Below are 18,607 nucleotides of genomic sequence, written 5' to 3'. Positions count from 1 at the left end.
TGTGGAGTTCCAGCGTGTGGTCACATCGCACACCAGTCGGTGAGCGATCACTTGCATGCACTGCTGCAGCACCGCCAGAGCGGCGGCAGCTGTGACTGACTTGTGGAAATGGCCGCTGACGTGGCATACCTTGACCAGAAGATCTGGCAAATCTGGGTAGGTTTTCAGAAACCACTAAACTACCAAGTTGAGCACATGGGCCAAGCATGGTATATGTGTGATCTTGCTAAGCTTCACAGCCACCACCAGGTTACGCCCATTAACTCACAAGACCATGCCTGGTTGGAGGTTCAGCGGCGAGAGCCACATATCTCTCTGGTCTGTTATTCCTCTTAATAACTCTGCCGTAGTTTGCGGTTTGTTTCCTAGACAAATTAGCTTCAGCAGAGCCTATTGCCACTTCACTGAGGCAGTGCTGCAGAGCTTCCAGCTTCTGGCTGATGTGTACGATGTGCTCTTAGATAGCATATCGGAGATGAAGGATGAGGAGGAGCAGGAGGGGGTTCAGGAACTGGTGTAGAAGGAAACCCTGATAGAATTAGGGCCAGCAATCCTCGACGTTGGTAGCACTTGTGACGTGCCATGGTGGGACATGGCCCCGGCCTCCACAATGTTCACTAAGTGTGCCGCCAGGGAAAAGTAGCATCTAGCCACAAGCACTTGTCCACGTGTCAGTCGTTAAGTGGACCAACCGAGTTGGTAAGGGCAAGGATGATGTTCCTGGATACGTGCTGGTACAGGACGGGGACACTACAATGGGAGAAATAGTGGCAGCTGGGGACCGAGTACCGAGGGACCAAATTTGTACATCTGTAGCAAGACAATTTTTGTTTTTTATTTCAAACCAATGAAATTTCACACAAACCAAGTTTTACAATATATATGACAATAGTAAATTTTTGAACAACTACATTTCTACACCTGTAGCAAGCCAATTTTGGATTTTATTTCAAACCAATGAAATTTTACACAAAGCAGGTTGTACAGTATACAGTACAGACCAAAAGTTTGGACACACCTTCTCATTTAAAGATTTTTCTGTATTTTCTTGACTATGAAAATTGTACATTCACACTGAGGTCGTCAAAACTATGAATTAACACATGTGGAATTATATACTTAACAAAAAAGTGTGAAACAACTGAAAATATGTCTTATATTCTAGGTTCTTCAAAGTAGCCACTTTTTGCTTTGATGACTGCTTTGCACACTCTTCTTCCAACAATCTTGAGGGAGTTCCCAGAGATGCTTAGCACTTTTTCGCCCTTTTGCCTTCACTCTGCGGTCCAGCTCACCCCAAACCATCTCGATTGGGTTCAGGTCTGGTGACTGTGGAGGCCAGGTCATCTGGCGTAGCACCCCATCACTCTCCTTCTTGGTCAAATAACCCTTACACAGCCTGGAGGTGTGTTTGGGGTCATTGTCCTGTTGAAAAATAAATGATGGTCCAACTAAACGCAAACCGGATGGAATAGCATGCCGCTGCAAGATCCTGTGGTAGCCATGCTGGTTCAGTATGGCTTCAATTTTGAATAAATCCCCAACAGTGTCACCAGCAAAGCACCCCCACACCATCACACCTCCTCCTCCATGCTTCACGGTGGGAACCAGGCATGTAGAGTCTATCCGTTCACCTTTTCTGCGTTGCACAAAGACACGGTGGTTGGAACCAAAGATCTCAAATTTGGACTCATCAGACCAAAGCACAGATTTCCACTGGTCTAATGTCCATTCCTTGTGTTCTTTAGCCCAAACAAGTCTCTTCTGCTTGTTGCCTGTCCTTAGCAGTGGTTTCCTAGCAGCTATTTTACCATGAAGGCCTGCTGCACAAAGTCTCCTCTTAATAGTTGTTGAAGAGATGTGTCTGCTGCTAGAACTCTGTGTGGCATTGACCTGGTCTCTAATCTGAGCTGCAGTTAACCTGCGATTTCTGAGGCTGGTGACTCGGATAAACTTATCCTCAAAAGCAGAGGTGACTCTTGGTCTTCCTTTCCTGGGGCGGTCCTCATGTGAGCCAGTTTCTTTGTAGCTGTAACGGGTCTGGGAGGCGGAACCTCTGAGCTACTATACAAGGGGGCGGTCCTTGTAAGGGAGCGGGTGGCGACCAGGGAAGACGGGCAAGAAGTCACAGCAGGTGACCGGGACAGTCTCTGAGTGAACGGGCTGGAGGTCACGGCAAGTGACCAGGGCAGTCTCTGGATGAACGGGCAGATGGTCACGGCAAGTGACCGGGGCAGTCTCTGAATGAACGGGCAGATGGTCACGGCAAGTGACCGGGGCAGTCTCTGAATGAACGGGCAGATGGTCACGGCAAGTGACCAGGGCAGTCTCTGGATGAACGGGCAGATGGTCACGGCAAGTGACCGGGGCAGTCTCTGGGTAAAGGGTTGGTACGACCTGTGGCGGCTGATGATAGACGTGAGCTCCCAGGTGAGCAGGCGAGAGTCTCTGGATGAACGGGTGGTCACAGCATGTGACGGCGGAGCCTCCAGGAAGACCAACAGACAGGCGGCAGATGAGCGCTCCCAGGTGAGCGGGCAGAAGTCTCTGGACAGGCGGGTGGTCACAGCACATGACGGCAGAGCCTCCAGGTAGGCTAGCAGACAGGCAGCAGATGAGCGCTCCCAGGTGAGCGGGCAGGAGTCACTGGACAGGCAGGTGGTCACAGCACGTGACGGCGGAGCCTCCAGGTAGGCTAGCAGGCAGGTAGCAGATGTGTGCTCCCAGGTGAGCAGGCAAGCTGGTCCATAGACAGACTGACAGGAGTTGGAAGGCAGACCGTCGGACCTCAGGCAAGCAGGCAGGTGGCTGAAGTGCGCTCCCAGGTGAGCGGACAGGCTGGTCCTTAGACAGACTGACAGGAGTAGTAAGGCAGACCGTCGGACCTCAGACTAGCAGGCAGGTAGCAGATAATCAGGCAGGAATAAGACAGCAAGCTGGCAGGAATCTGGCAGGTATCTGGCAGGTAACTGGCAACGGGACCTGAGGGCTGAAGCAGAGTAGTGAACAGTGCAACAACATTGCTCGGGCACCTCCATTTTGGAGGAGGTGCCTTATATATGGTGAAGTCCTCCAGCCATTGGCCGGGGACTCCTTAGGACGGCGCGCGCGGCCCCTTTAAGAGGGAGGGAGAGCGCGCGCGCCCTAAGCACAGTGGCCGGGAAGGAGCACGCGCTGCCAGCAGAGCGGGAGGAGGACTCCGGGCACGGAGCAGAGAGGTGAGGGGAACAGCGTCCCTGCCTAGCAGAGGGCAGGGACGCCGGCGCTACAGTACCCCCCCCTTTAGGCCCCCCCTTTTTTAGGCCAGACAGAAATTTAGCTAGGATAAGAGGGGCATGGATGTTCTCCCGGGGCTCCCACGTTCTCTCCTCAGGACCAAACCCCTTCCAATCTACTAGAAAAAAGGTCTTTCCTCTTACCCTTTTGGTGGCAAGAATGTTCTCTACCTCAAACTCGTCCTCAGCAGAAACCGGAGCAGGAGGCGTACCTGTAGACTTGGAAAAAGAGTTAAGTACCACAGGTTTGAGGAGAGATACATGGAAGGAGTTAGGGATCCGTAAGTTGGCCGGGAGTTTCAATTTATAGGCCACCGGGTTGATCTGACTGATGACCTCCAGAGGACCGATGAACCGAGGCCCTAACTTGTAAGAAGGTATCTTGAGTCGGACATATTTAGATGAGAGCCAGACTTTATCTCCAGGATGAAATTGTGGAGGATCCAGGAGTTTTTTGTCAGCGTGTCTTTTCATCCGTTCGGACGACTGAAGGAGTGCGGATCGGGTACTCTCCCAAATGGAGGAAAATTTGCTAACGAGAGATTCCGCAGCCGGGTTGTCCACAGAGGTGGAGACAGGAAAAGGAATCCGAGGATGCTGACCGAAGACTACAAAAAACGGGGATTTGGAGGAGGATTCGCTCTCGTGATTGTTATAAGAGAACTCGGCCCATGGTAGGAGATCCACCCAGTCTGAATGATGGGCATTAACGAAGTGCCGGAGGTAACTGGTCAGGTTCTGATTGATCCGCTCCACTTGACCATTGGACTGTGGGTGGTAAGCGGAAGAGAAGTCCAGGGTGACGTCTAGCAGTTTACAAGTGGCTCTCCAGAAACGTGAGGTGAACTGTACCCCACGATCCGACACGATGTGGAGGGGCAGGCCATGAAGACGGAAGATGTGGCGGATAAAGTCTTTAGCCAGCTCGGGTGCAGACGGGAGGGCTGGCAGGGGAATAAAGTGAGCCATCTTGGAAAAGCGATCAGCGACCACCCAAATGACCGTACAACCGGCGGAGATGGGGAGATCAGTTATGAAGTCCATAGCAATATGCTGCCAGGGGGCAGCAGGCACAGGAAGCGGAAGGAGGCGACCGGCTGGCAGGTGTCTCGGGACTTTGTTGCGGGCGCAGGACACACAGGCAGAAACAAAGTCTATTATGTCCTTGTGCAGGGTAGGCCACCAGTAGTGCCGGGCAATAAGCTGGAGGGTCTTTTTCTGACCGGCGTGGCCAGCTAGTTTAGACAAATGGCCCCAGTGTAGGATCTTCTTCCGATCAGGTACTGAAACAAACGTCTTACCGGGAGGGAGACGATTTAGACTCACGGGAGCCACCTGCATTACTCTGGCGGGATCGATGATATGTTTAGGTTCTTCCTCGAGATCGGACACCAGAAAGGATCGGGACAAGGCGTCTGCTTTGACGTTTTTGTCAGCCGGGCGAAAATGAAGAACAAAATCAAAGCGAGCAAAAAACAAGGACCATCGGGCTTGGCGCGGGTTAAGTCTCTGGGCATGCTGGAGGTAAGCCAAGTTCTTGTGGTCAGTGTAAATTATTACCGGGTGAAGAGCCCCCTCAAGTAGGTAACGCCACTCCTCCAACGCCAGCTTGATGGCCAATAACTCTCGGTCTCCTATGGAATAGTTGTGCTCAGAAGAGGAGAAGAGTTTGGAGAAGAAGCCACAAGTTACCATTCTCCCGGAAGATGATTTTTGAGTAAGTACCGCTCCGGCTCCAGAGGAGGAGGCGTCAACTTCCAGGAAGAACTGCTTGTTGCCGTCCGGGCGATGTAGCACCGGGGCGGAAGAGAAGGCCTGTTTTAGGGAAAGAAAGGCCTCCTCTGCTTCGGGCGGCCACTCTTTGGGATTAGTACCCTTACGGGTGAGCGCGGAAATTGGGGCAGTCCGGGAAGAGAAGTGTGGTATGAAGAGGCGGTAGTAGTTAGCGAAGCCCAGGAATCGCTGAATAGCCTTCAACCCCACCGGTCGAGGCCATTTCTCGATGGCAGACAGTTTCTCTGGATCCATTCGTAGGCCGGTCTGAGAAATAATGTAGCCCAAAAACGGAAGCGAGGTCTGCTCAAAGAGGCACTTCTCGTATTTAGCGAAGAGGTGATTCTGCCTGAGCCTGAGCAGAACCTGACGAACGTCCCTCCGGTGAGTCTGGAGATCCGGAGAGAAGACCAAGATGTCGTCCAGGTACACCACTACGCAGGAGTAGAGAAGGTCCCGGAAGATGTCATTGACCAACTCTTGAAAGACGGCAGGAGCGTTACAGAGACCAAAGGGCATTACCAGATATTCATAGTGGCCGTCCCGGGTGTTGAATGCCGTCTTCCATTCATCCCCCTGACGGATACGAACCAGGTTGTACGCCCCACGGAGGTCCAGTTTGGTGAAGATTCTAGCCCCCCTCAGACGATCAAATAACTCCGGAATGAGCGGAAGGGGGTACTTATTCTTCACCGTGATCTGGTTAAGGCCTCTATAGTCTATACAGGGACGGAGAATGCCGTCCTTCTTTTTGACGAAAAAGAAGCCTGCTCCCGCCGGGGAGGTAGATTTCCGGATGAATCCCCTGGCCAGATTCTCCTCAATATATTCGGACATCGACCGGGTCTCAGCAGCGGATAATGGATAAATACGCCCACGGGGAGGAGTAGTACCAGGTAACAGGTCGATAGGGCAGTCGTATGGTCTATGAGGGGGTAGTGTCTCTGCTTCCTTTTTATTAAAGACATCAGCATAAGACCAATAAGGAATCGGAAGTCCAGGTAGATTAGCTGGGGTAGGAGAAGGACGGACGGGATGGACGGGAACCAGACAGGTCTTATGGCAGTCCTGTCCCCAGCGAAGGACTTCTCCGGTCTGCCAGTCAAGCACGGGTGCATGTCTCTGGAGCCAAGGTAGGCCTAGCAAGAGGGCGTGGGAGTGTCCAGGCAGAACATGAAAGGAGATACTCTCAGAATGCAGCATTCCCACCTGCAGAGTAATGGATTCGGTGATGAGTTGGATGGGGCGTGGTAAGAGACCCCCATCCACGGCAGCAACAGACAAGGGTACAGCCAGAGGTTTGGTGGGGATGCGGTATTTCTCTACCAGGGACTGTGAAATAAGATTCCCGGCTGCTCCAGAGTCAAGTTGGGCTAGTTCGAAATAACGGTTCTCCCCGCAGACGAGTGAGACTGACAACAGCAGAGATGGAGAGGATTTATTCTTGTCTAGGTCGACCTCTCTGAGCGAACCTAGACACAGGCGTTTCCCGATCTCTCCGGGCAGGTACGGATCCGGTGCTCCTTACTGCCACAGTAGAAGCAGCTCCCCTCGGCACGGCGTAAGTCCTGACGGGTTTTGACCATCTTGGTCTGGTCGACCTGCATAGGCTCAGGAGAGTGTACCTGGGTAGAGACGGAGGGAGTGACGGGTTTCTGAAAAGTAGGAGCTAGACGTGGTAACCTCCTCTCACGGGTGACCTCTTTGGCACGCTCCTGGAACCGTAGGTCAATCCGGGTGGCAAGAGTTATTAGGTCATCGAGAGTGGTAGGGATGTCCCGACCGGCAAGTTCATCTTTAATACGGCCGGACAGACCCTCCCAGAAGACGGATACCAGAGCGTCGTTATCCCAGGCCAGCTCCGAGGCAAGGGTACGGAACCGTATGGCATATTGGCCCACAGTGAGACTTCCCTGACGGAGGCGTAGCAGTGATGATGCGGATGAGGTCTTCCGTCCGGGTTCGTCGAAGACTTTCCGGAAAGCCGTGAGAAAAGCAGGCAAGTTGGACACCAGGGGGTCTCCTCTCTCCCATAGAGGATTTAGCCAGGCCAGGGCCTCCCCGGTGAGATGGGACATGATGAATGCAATTTTGGCTCGGTCGGAGTTAAACTGGTGGGACAATAGTTCAAAGTGCAGGGTGCACTGATTTATGAAGCCCCGAGCCTGGGCGGAGTCGCCTCCGAAGCGAGGAGGTGCAGAAAGCCGGGGTCCGGGGTAGGATACCATGGTATTAGTGGGCAGCGGAGCTGCCGGATTGCGAGACATGGCACTGGCGGAGGTTGCTGGTGGAGCAGTCAGAGTGTCCAGGCGAGTATTGACATTCCGCAGGTGACCCAGGATGGACTCCTGTTGGGACCTTTGACGGGACAGTTCATGACACAGGTCCGAGAGCGAGGGAGCTTGGGTGCCACCGGGTTCCATGGCCCGAGCAAACTGTAACGGGTCTGGGAGGCGGAACCTCTGAGCTACTATACAAGGGGGCGGTCCTTGTAAGGGAGCGGGTGGCGACCAGGGAAGACGGGCAAGAAGTCACAGCAGGTGACCGGGACAGTCTCTGAGTGAACGGGCTGGAGGTCACGGCAAGTGACCAGGGCAGTCTCTGGATGAACGGGCAGATGGTCACGGCAAGTGACCGGGGCAGTCTCTGAATGAACGGGCAGATGGTCACGGCAAGTGACCGGGGCAGTCTCTGAATGAACGGGCAGATGGTCACGGCAAGTGACCGGGGCAGTCTCTGGATGAACGGGCAGATGGTCACGGCAAGTGACCGGGGCAGTCTCTGGGTAAAGGGTTGGTACGACCTGTGGCGGCTGATGATAGACGTGAGCTCCCAGGTGAGCAGGCGAGAGTCTCTGGATGAACGGGTGGTCACAGCATGTGACGGCGGAGCCTCCAGGAAGACCAACAGACAGGCGGCAGATGAGCGCTCCCAGGTGAGCGGGCAGAAGTCTCTGGACAGGCGGGTGGTCACAGCACGTGACGGCAGAGCCTCCAGGTAGGCTAGCAGACAGGCAGCAGATGAGCGCTCCCAGGTGAGCGGGCAGGAGTCACTGGACAGGCAGGTGGTCACAGCACGTGACGGTGGAGCCTCCAGGTAGGCTAGCAGGCAGGTAGCAGATGTGTGCTCCCAGGTGAGCAGGCAAGCTGGTCCATAGACAGACTGACAGGAGTTGGAAGGCAGACCGTCGGACCTCAGGCAAGCAGGCAGGTGGCTGAAGTGCGCTCCCAGGTGAGCGGACAGGCTGGTCCTTAGACAGACTGACAGGAGTAGTAAGGCAGACCGTCGGACCTCAGACTAGCAGGCAGGTAGCAGATAATCAGGCAGGAATAAGACAGCAAGCTGGCAGGAATCTGGCAGGTATCTGGCAGGTAACTGGCAACGGGACCTGAGGGCTGAAGCAGAGTAGTGAACAGTGCAACAACATTGCTCGGGCACCTCCATTTTGGAGGAGGTGCCTTATATATGGTGAAGTCCTCCGGCCATTGGCCGGGGACTCCTTAGGACGGCGCGCGCGGCCCCTTTAAGAGGGAGGGAGAGCGCGCGCGCGCCCTAAGCACAGTGGCCGGGAAGGAGCGCGCGCTGCCAGCAGAGCGGGAGGAGGACTCCGGGCACGGAGCAGAGAGGTGAGGGGAACAGCGTCCCTGCCTAGCAGAGGGCAGGGACGCCGGCGCTACAGTAGCGCTTGATGGTTTTTGCAACTGCACTTAGGGACACTTTCAAAGTTTGCCCAATTTTTCGAACTGACTGACCTTCATTTCTTAAAGTAATGATGGCCACTCATTTTTCTTTACTTAGCTGCTTTTTTCTTGCCATAATGCAAATTCTAACAGTCTTTTCAGTAGGACTATCAGCTGTGAATCCACCAGACTTCTGCGCAACACAACTGATGGTCCCAACCCCATTTATAAGGCAAGAAATCCCACTTATTAAACCTGACAGGGCACACCTGTGAAGTGAAAACCATTTCCGGTGACTACCTCTTGAAGCTCAACAAGAGAATGCCAAGAGTGTGCAAAGCAGTCATCAAAGCAAAAGGTGGCTACTTTGAAGAACCTAGAATATAAGACATATTTTCAGTTGTTTCACACTTTTTTGTTAAGTATATAATTCCACATGTGTTAATTCATAGTTTTGATGCCTTCAGTGTGAATGTACAATTTCCATAGTCATGAAAATACAGAAAAATCTTTAAATGAGAAGGTGTGTCCAAACTTTTGGTCTGTACTGTATATATTTTTTTTGTTATAAAATTAAATAAATTGAGCCACCATTTTGAAAAACTCACAACATTTTTATTTTTTCGGTCAGTGGGGCTTGGTGAGGGTTTGTTTTTGCAAGTAACCTGATAATTTTATTGATACTATTTTGAGGTAGATATGATGCTTTGATCACTTCTTGCATTCTTTTGTGGAGAATTCTGCCACAATTCTGGCATTTACATTTTTTTTTATCTTTACAGTTTTTATAGATCGGGTTAATTAATTTTAAAATTAGATACAGTATTTTTCATACTTATAAGATGCACTTTTTTCCTCCAAATTTTGGGGGAAAATGGGGGTGCGTCTTATAGACCGAATGTAGCTTACCAGGGGGGCAGCGGCGGCAGGAGTCAAGCGATACTGCGGGCGATACTGCAGGCGATGCAGCAGGTCCTGCGCTTGGAGGAGGAGGTGTTCGGGGGTACGACACTGTGGGGCGATGCTGCGAGTCCCAGGGTGATAGGAGGGGGAGTTCGACGGCACTCAGCAGTGCGGGGCTCCGCCAACATTTTGTGAAAGTCCAGAGCCCCTGCACTTCCATGTTTTCTATGTGGTGGACTACGGGAAAATAGCCGCCAGAGGCGGTGCCTGCGCAGATTGAGATCTCAGCACCAAGATCTCGTCTCCCGAGATTTCGGCTGCTGAGATCGAAAATTGCGCATGCGCCGCCTCCGGTGGCCATTTTCCTGGAGTACACCGCATTGAAACCATGGAGGTGCAGGGGCTCCAGGCTTTCACAAAATGTCAGTGGAGCCCCCACACCGCAGAGCACCACTGAGCAGCCCCTTCTTCCGGTCTGGGATGGGACTTGCTGCATCACCCCGCAGCTTCGCACCTCCGAACACCTCCTGTGACCACGATCCACCACCGCAGCCGCCCCAACCCCACCAATAAGCTGAATTCGGACTGTAAGACAGATCCCAATTTAACGCATTTTTTTCCTCTATTTTACTCCTGAAAATTTGGGGTGTGTCTTATGGTCCGGTGCATCTGATAGTCCGAAAAATATGGTAGATCAGACTTTTCTGGACATGTTGATAGCGAATATGTTTATTTAAAAAAAAATTACATTTATTTATTGTTAACTGTAGAAAGGGGTAATTCAAATTTCTATATTTTTTTAATCATTTTTACATTTTGAAAAACGTTTTTTCTTTACGTTCTACTTTATTTGCTAGTCCACTTAGAGAACTTGAATCTGAGATTGTGTGATCGATTGTAGTGCAATACCGCAGTATTGCTGTGTACAAAATCACTGTCTTCTATGAAGCCCAGTCACAGGCTTGACATCATAGAATAGATCACATGATCACGGGAGCCTACAACCGCGTCGCAGGGAAGCCAATGTCTGTCAAAACTAGCGTCTGGGCCATATTCCTATTGATGGGGCATCAATGTAAAAGTAGTGGACAACTTCTTTAAATTCTGCTGTCAGCATTTAAGATTAAAGGGAATCTGTCACCCCCTGGGAGATATCAGAACTCTACTATGTGCATGAAGGGTATAGAAAAGTAAATCTATACATACCTGTATGGCCCATAGTAGAGGTTTGATTGCAGAGAAAAGTGTTTTTATAAACTCTGTGACAGTGTCTCCCCAGCGCCTGCACAATAGAACCCTGCGGCGCAGAGCACAGAGAGACGGGGCCGGGATGAAGCAAAGCGCGCTCTATGTGAGTGGCACTTTGCCCATGTCCGGGAAGTCAGGGAGCACAGTGCACATCACAGGACCCTGTGACGTGCAGGGGAGGTGGGGAATATGGTAACTAAGCATATAGGTGGGGATTTCGGGGAATAATAAACAGGCGGGGATTTCTTGGCGTCCGGGGGATGCCAAACCTGTGCAAAACGGAGTTTATAAAAACACTTTTCTCTGCAATCAAACCTCTACTATGGGCCACACAGGTATGTATAGATTTACTTTTCTATACCCTGTAAGCCCATAGTAGAAGTCTGATAACTCCAAAGTGGTGACACATTCCCTTTAACAACTGCCCTTTGTGGAGTGGGCACTGCTTCTGAGCCTGTTTCAAAGTCCCTGAAATACTGACCATCAAAAACTCTACTTCAAAGCTGCACTAATCACATCAAATAAAGAGAAAAAAATGCATAAAATGCAACAAAAATGCAATAATCAGACAAGATTGACGTTGCGCAGTTTGGTTAGGACACCTGCAGAAAACAAAAACATAGAATTTATGCAACGTGTGAACACTGCCTTACAGACAAAAAAAGCAATTTATCATATAGTGACACTTACGTAAAAATGACAAAGTTGTAGCTACTACACCAATGAATGAATGAACAAAAAATAAATCTATAGGTCCCAACTAGAGATGACCATGACAAACATATGAAGTAGCACCAGCCCTGGCTAAACAAAAGCCGAGTTGAGGACATCGGAAGGTAAGAGATTTACAAGCCTCCTGTCTAGCCACCAGGCACCACTGATCCGGATGCTGGACTGCAGTCCCGTGAATCGATCCACTCATTTCTAGCCTAACCGTCCCAAGTACAACGGTACAGTTCAGAATTTGGGTCTACGGCATGCAGTCTTGGGCACCTGCTGAATGTAGCTTACTGCCACCGCCCCTTGGACATTTCCACCTGCCAGGGTTGAAAAAAAATGTTAGATGGGTGTGGCTAGGGCCGTCGTCAAGGTTTGATGCGACGCTCAATACTTTGTCCCTCTTTCTATTCTGTGAAAGTTGGGAGATATGCTGATGCTGATGATTAACGTTTCTCCTCACTGTTTGGCAACATTTAGTTATTTTTGTAACTGTCATTCATCGTCTATTTTTATGTGTTGAAGGGGAATACTCCCCTGAAATGCATAATAATTTTAAGACAAAATATTATACTTTTTTTATAGTAACCACTTCTTGACCTTAGGATTTTCCTTTTTGTGCTTTTGTTTTTTCCTCTCATTCTTCCAAGAGCCATAACTTTTTTTTTATAGTTGACATAGCCGTATGAGGGCTTGTTTTTTTTTTGTTTTGCAGAATGTTCCCCCTCTCAACCCTCATTAAAAAAAACTGCAGCAAAAATGCAATAATCAGAAAAAGATTGTTGTTGCATATTTTGGTGCAGACACTTGCAGAAAACGTGGATAAAAAGCAGTACAAAAACATAACATCTCTCTATTTCAATTAATTGGGGGAACCAGAAACACAACAAACTCATGAGAAACAGTAAAAACTTTATTAACAGCAGTCTTAGCTACAATATCCTATTTAATAAATTTAGCAAATGTAAGCATATCCTTACTTTTGTTTAAAGCTGCAGCAAACTGCTAAAATTTGTCTTATGTTAAGTATAACATAATGCATTTATACACACTGATGAGCGAGTATGTTCGGTTAACCCTTTCGGCGAATCTGCTCGGGCGAGTATCTTCAGCGTACGCTGTGATATGTTTGAATCACTCCCGTGTGCATGATTTGCGACTGTTTGACAGCTTTAATACATGTGAGGAATGCTTGTTTCTTAAGCATTCCTCACATGTATTAAAGCTGTGAAACAGTCGCAAATCATGCACACGGGAGTGATTCAAACATATTACCGAGTACGCTGAAGATACTCGGTACTCACCCGAGCATACTCGCCGAAAGGGTTAACCGAACATACTCGCTCATCACTAATTTATACACTCTTCCACATTAAAATTGCAACACCAAGAAAAAAGTATAATGGATTTCTGAAAATCCCAAGGATGGGTAGACATGTTAATGCAGGGGCAGACATACAGTAGGTGCAGCCATTCAGAGGTGTATTGGGGCCCGCCGACAAGCGTGCCCGTGACTGGGGGCGAATGGCAGTGATGTCATGCACCATGGTGAGCATGCAGAAATCAGCTGCCAGCTCCTGCACCGGCTGTAGAAGAGGACGCCACACTGTTAGGGAGCAAGGCGGAAGGTGAGAATACTCTTCTTTTTTTCTTTTTTTTTTAATGTCTTGGAGAAGAACAAAACAGGGCACATTACCCCAGGAAGGGGCCCTATATGGCGCACATTATACCAGGAAGGGGATAAGGATGGGGCACATTAACCCATGAATGGGACCAGGATGAGGCACAATAATCTATGAACAGAAGGAGGATGGGGCACATTAACCCATGAAAGGGGACCAAGATGAAGCACATTATACCAGAAAGGGGACCAGGATGGTACACATTATAACTGAATGGGGGACATTATAATAAGAAGGCGCCCAGGTTCGGAGGCATCCTAGAAAAGAGTATTGAGGACATTATGCCTGAATGGGGACCAGGATGGGGAAAATTATACCAGGAAAGGGACATTATACCAAGAAGGAGGCTAGGTTGGTCGACATCCCAAGAAGAATCCCATGATGGAGGACATTATCACTGGAAGGGGCCCAGCATGGGGAACATTACACTGTGTTCCAAATTATTATGCAAATAATATTTTCTCAGATTTTCCCAAATTACCTATATGAATTCCAGTCAAATAACTATTAGAGTACAATTGAAAGGTTTTTGTACAAACTGCCTATGATAACAGTATATTTTTTAAAAAATAAAACACTCAAACTGCACTCAAAATGCATGTTCCAAATTATTATGCACAGCAGAGTTTTCAACCTTTTCATTTTAATAAAGAACAAAAAAATGGTCATTTTTGAAATTATAAGCATTAGCAGGTTATTACAAACTGAAATCATAGACACTCCTTTTGATGATGCTCCAGAGGTTCTCAATGGGGTTGAGGTCAGGGGAGCATGGGGGCCACACCATAAGTTTGTCCCCTTTTATGCCCACAGCAGCCAGAGACGCAGATGTGTTATGTGCAGCATGAGACGGGGCATTATCATGCATGAAAATGATCTTGCTGCGGAATGCACGGTTCTTCTTCTTGAACCTTGGCAGGAAGTGCTGTTTGAGAAACTCAACATACATTATGGAGTTCATCTTTACCCCTTCAGAGATCCTAAAGGGGCCGACAATCTCTCTCCCCATGATTCCAGCCCAAAACATTACTCCACCTCCTCCTTGTTGGCGCCGTAGCCGTGTTTGCATGGGGTGTCCATCAACCAGCCATCCTCCACTCCATCCATCTGGACCATCGAGATCATTTCATGCATGATAATGCCCCGTCTCATGCTGCACATAACACATCTGCATCTCTGGCTGCTGTGGGCATAAAAGGGGACAAACTTATGGTGTGGCCCCCATGCTCCCCTGACCTCAACCCCATTGAGAACCTCTGGAGCATCATCAAAAGGAGTGTCTATGATGTCGGGAGGCAGTTCACATCTAAGCAACAGCTCTGGGAGGGTATTCTGTCCTCATGCAAAACAATTGAAGCAGAAACCATCCAAAACCTGACAAATTCAATGAATGAGAGAGTTCAGAAGCTCCTTTCGAACAAGCGGTCCTATGTGCAAATGTTACATCACCTAGAATAAAGTTTTGAGTTGAAAACTGTTTGATTTCAGTTTGTAATAACCTGCTAATGCTTATAATTTCAAAAATGACCATTTTTTTCTTCTTTATTAAAATGAAAAGGTTGAAAACTCTGCTGTGCATAATAATTTGGAACATGTATTTTGAGTGCAGTTTGAGTGTTTTATTTTTTTTTAAATATACTGTTATCATAGGCAGTTTGTACAAAAACCTTTCAATTGTACTCTAATAGTTATTTGACTGGAAAATTACAATGACTGCAATTCATATAGGTAATTTGGGAAAATCTGAGAAAATATTATTTGCATAATAATTTGGAACACAGTGTATACCAGGAAAGGGCCAGATGGGGGACATCATTATATAGTGGGGTGAACACATACAGTATGTCTTTATTAGATCTAGAACACTACAGGGGCCCATACATCTGACAAACATGCAGGTGGGGGCCCAGGTCCAAATTTTGCTAAGCACTTGATAGTATACTCTCCCTCCCCTCGTTTCATTATAAGACCCTGATAGTGTCATTATGAATTAGAGGGTGGGAGAAGATGTTATCAGGGACTTATAATGAATGTGTGTGAGAGGAGAGGACACAGGACAGGGACTAAGGCTATGTTCACACATTCAGGATTTGCAACAGAAAATACATGCTTTTGCCATGTTTTTTTTTTTACATGCGTTTTTTCCCCACTCATTAGAATGGATGAAATACACTGCAAGAATGGACATTATGCAGATTTTAATCTGCTGAAAATTTGCAAAGAAAAATAAGCAACATGTGCATGAGAATTCATAAATCTCATTCACTTTGCTTTTACTGTAAAACGCTGCATATATTCCGAAACAAATCCATGCAGTAAAAATGCAACAAAAACACAACGTGTGCACATATCCTTCAAATTAATCTGAGGGGAAGAGTCACAGTAATTCATTTATTTTTATTGGTTGGCGGAAATTATAGGTAATTGGGGGCACAGCACTGGCTACTCAGTTTATATATTGAATAGTGTATGGCTAATATAGATTGATGGTGGGATACATATTTGTAGTCAGGGGCGCAATGTGGGGGATTTTCTATTCAGAACACAAAAGTATGTATACAATATATGACCTTGTTATTTTCATGCCTACGGTGATCCGAGTTACAAGACAAGTCATAGCTGGAAGATGTCGACATGAAGGTCTGACCAGATGGAGAAGAAACAACAGAAAACTAATCAGGCAAGACGTCAGTGGAAATTCATTGGAAAGAAATATTTATTCTGCATCTGGACTGTATGATTTAGAGTAATTCTATTGTTTTTTAAAATAACCCCCCTTAGGCCACATTCTCACATTCGTGAGAATTGTCCGTGGGCACACAGACTCATAGGTTTTCATGAATCCATTCACATATCCATGAAAATCACGGATCTGAGAATAAGATCTGCGAGACTCAGTGCATTTTCATTTCTGATCCGATTTTGAGGATCTGAATAGGATATACTCAATGGGTCTGTGTGTTGTGCAACAGAAAAATCCGGCAGAACACTGATGATTCATATGGATACATGAAATGTAGCCTTATCATGAATAGCACAGTCCCTTATAATATAGTGTACTTTCTTGTTAAATAAAGTGATGCCCTTAATTACATAGTTTCCTCTTTTGTTATATTTAAAATTGTGCCCTATTACGTATCCTGTCTTGTTATGTATGCCTTATTATATAGAGTCCTCTGTATGTACAGTGCCATCCACTATTACATAGCATATTCTCATTATTCTTGTTAAACACAGTGCCTGCTCTATATTACATAGTCCTCTCTTGTTAGATATAAAATAAAATGACTGCTGAAGGAGCAGCATCTGACAAGAAGACCAGTCCATCAGCCTCCTCCATTAGAAAAAAACTTTACAATGTTCCATCAGCAGTCCTTCCATATCTAACAAGAGAAGTAAAGACACGGCGCCATAAATAAGAAGAGATTGTGATATTTAAGTTACGCTGTACGTAACAAGGGAGGGCACTATGTAATAAGGGACAGTAATAGTCATAACAAGAGGAGACTATGTAATATATATATATTGTGACAGAGTCACTGGTGTTATATGTGAGGGGAGATATGTTTCACTGTGGCTAAGAGCGTCAGTGAACTAAACCTACAAATTTCCTTCAGCATGTTATGTGCTAGGGGTTAAACCACCATTTTCAAATGGAGTGTTTTTTTGTGAATGACATTGAGAAGGGTGGGAACTCATTCACCATATCTCTACCTCAGGGTGTGGCTGAGCCAGGTTAAATGCTGAGTCACTGTTTTTTTTCTGTGTTGTGAGTTTGGAGAAGGAAGTCTCCAGGCTGTGGAACTTCAGTTCAGGAGGAGCTGATGTGTGCTGCAACTCCTAGCGGGCGAAACCCACACACATATGGACTGTGCTATCGTTTATCTTTTGTTTTGCCATTATGCCAGCAAGGCTATGTTTATTTTACTGAATCTGCAGTGCTTTATGCCGTTTTAAATAAACCTGCAGACAAAACCGTTCCTGAGTCTACTTCTGAAAGCAGCTGAGTGAGTTGTCATACCACAATATATATATACATATATTTATACATATACATACAGATTTCTTGCACAGGGGCCCAAAACTGTCAATGTTCACCCCTGTGTTTTCTGCACCACGTGCAGAAATCTTCACACTTGCATGCCTTGACACATGCTACTAATTGGTTTATAAGTGGTTGTCTGAGCAATTTTATTTCATGCTAAATGCACTTGGGGAAATAAGTGTTGGATGGGAGACAAGTCCGGAGATGTTGCAGGCTAAGATAGCACGGTTATGACATTCAGGTTGCTAATAGTTGCATGAGCCACAAGCAGTCTTCTGTTGTCATGTTGAAAAATGGCTCCAGGGTCACTTTGGAGAAATCACCATACCACTGGTTTCATAACCAAATTAATGTAATGCTGAGCTGTTAGTGTACCTGGATTAAAGCTAAGAGGGGTCCGGCTACTGGGAGCAGCCTTTGTGTTCTAAACGTGCTACCACAGCCTGCAGCATCTTGAGGAATGTACATAAAAGAAAAACTATTTTTTTGTTAAAAATTTGTTTAAAGTTATTTACACAATGTAATGTTTAAACAGATTGTAATTTCTAAAAACATGGATAAATTTGATGTAATTTATGATTCTTATCTTTCATTATTTGTATACTATTCCAGGCATGATTACAGCTATTGGTCTCTCTAATCTACAATTTGTTGATATGAATTCATCAAGAAATGTATTTGTATTAGGCTTTTCATTGTTTTTTGGATTAGTTCTCCCAAACTTTTTGGACTCAAATCCCAACTACATTAAAACAGGTAAGAAAAAAATAATAATAATGTTTTAAAAAATAAAGTTACTATAAATTATTTAAAAACTGTTAGGCTTCAAAGACAGTCTGTCACCAAAACTCTAATTAAACCATTGATACGTTCATATAGGGGACATAGCTCCTATAGAAATCATACTTGTATAGATTTTATATATGTTGTTTTCCTTAAAAAATGTTTTATTAAATATGTAAATGAGGGGTGTTTTGTCCAATACTCCACACCTCCCATTATGTTGATTGACAGCATTTGCTTTGAAGTACTGCCTGAGTTAATCAGACCTCCACACAATGACACTGTAGGAGCGAAGAATTCAGCATACACACAATGTCAGACAGGAGAGGGGACATAGTATCAAGTGGCCGCTGTAGACAGGAGAGATTGTATTTGAGGTGGTGGGATGGTGCACTCAGCCTTTGGCCATGCTAGGGGTGCACCTCATTTACATATCCAATCCAACGAGGTTGAAACCTCATTTACATATCCAATAAAACATAATTTATTTAAAACAATATA

The 18,607-nt window shown here is 46.9% G+C and overlaps 1 protein-coding gene across 7 annotated transcripts in view; it reads left to right on the top strand.

Moving 5' to 3' along the window:
* SLC23A1 (solute carrier family 23 member 1) overlaps positions 1–18,607 on the top strand; it is a 457,722-nt gene that overhangs the window by 421,528 nt on the left and 17,587 nt on the right. For all 7 annotated transcript variants that reach the window (XM_073652114.1, XM_073652111.1, XM_073652110.1 and 4 more), the window contains one exon: positions 17,936–18,079. In XM_073652114.1, coding sequence (XP_073508215.1) covers positions 17,936–18,079 — 144 coding nt within the window. The remainder of the gene's footprint in view (positions 1–17,935; positions 18,080–18,607) is intronic.

Source organism: Phyllobates terribilis, unplaced genomic scaffold (genome assembly GCF_046119375.1).
Source record: "Phyllobates terribilis strain yellow unplaced genomic scaffold, ASM4611937v1 Scaffold_11__3_contigs__length_659146591, whole genome shotgun sequence".
NCBI classification, from domain to species: Eukaryota; Metazoa; Chordata; class Amphibia; order Anura; family Dendrobatidae; genus Phyllobates; species Phyllobates terribilis.
Note: the sequence above shows the minus strand (reverse complement) of the source record. Positions and strands in the feature narration are given on the sequence as shown.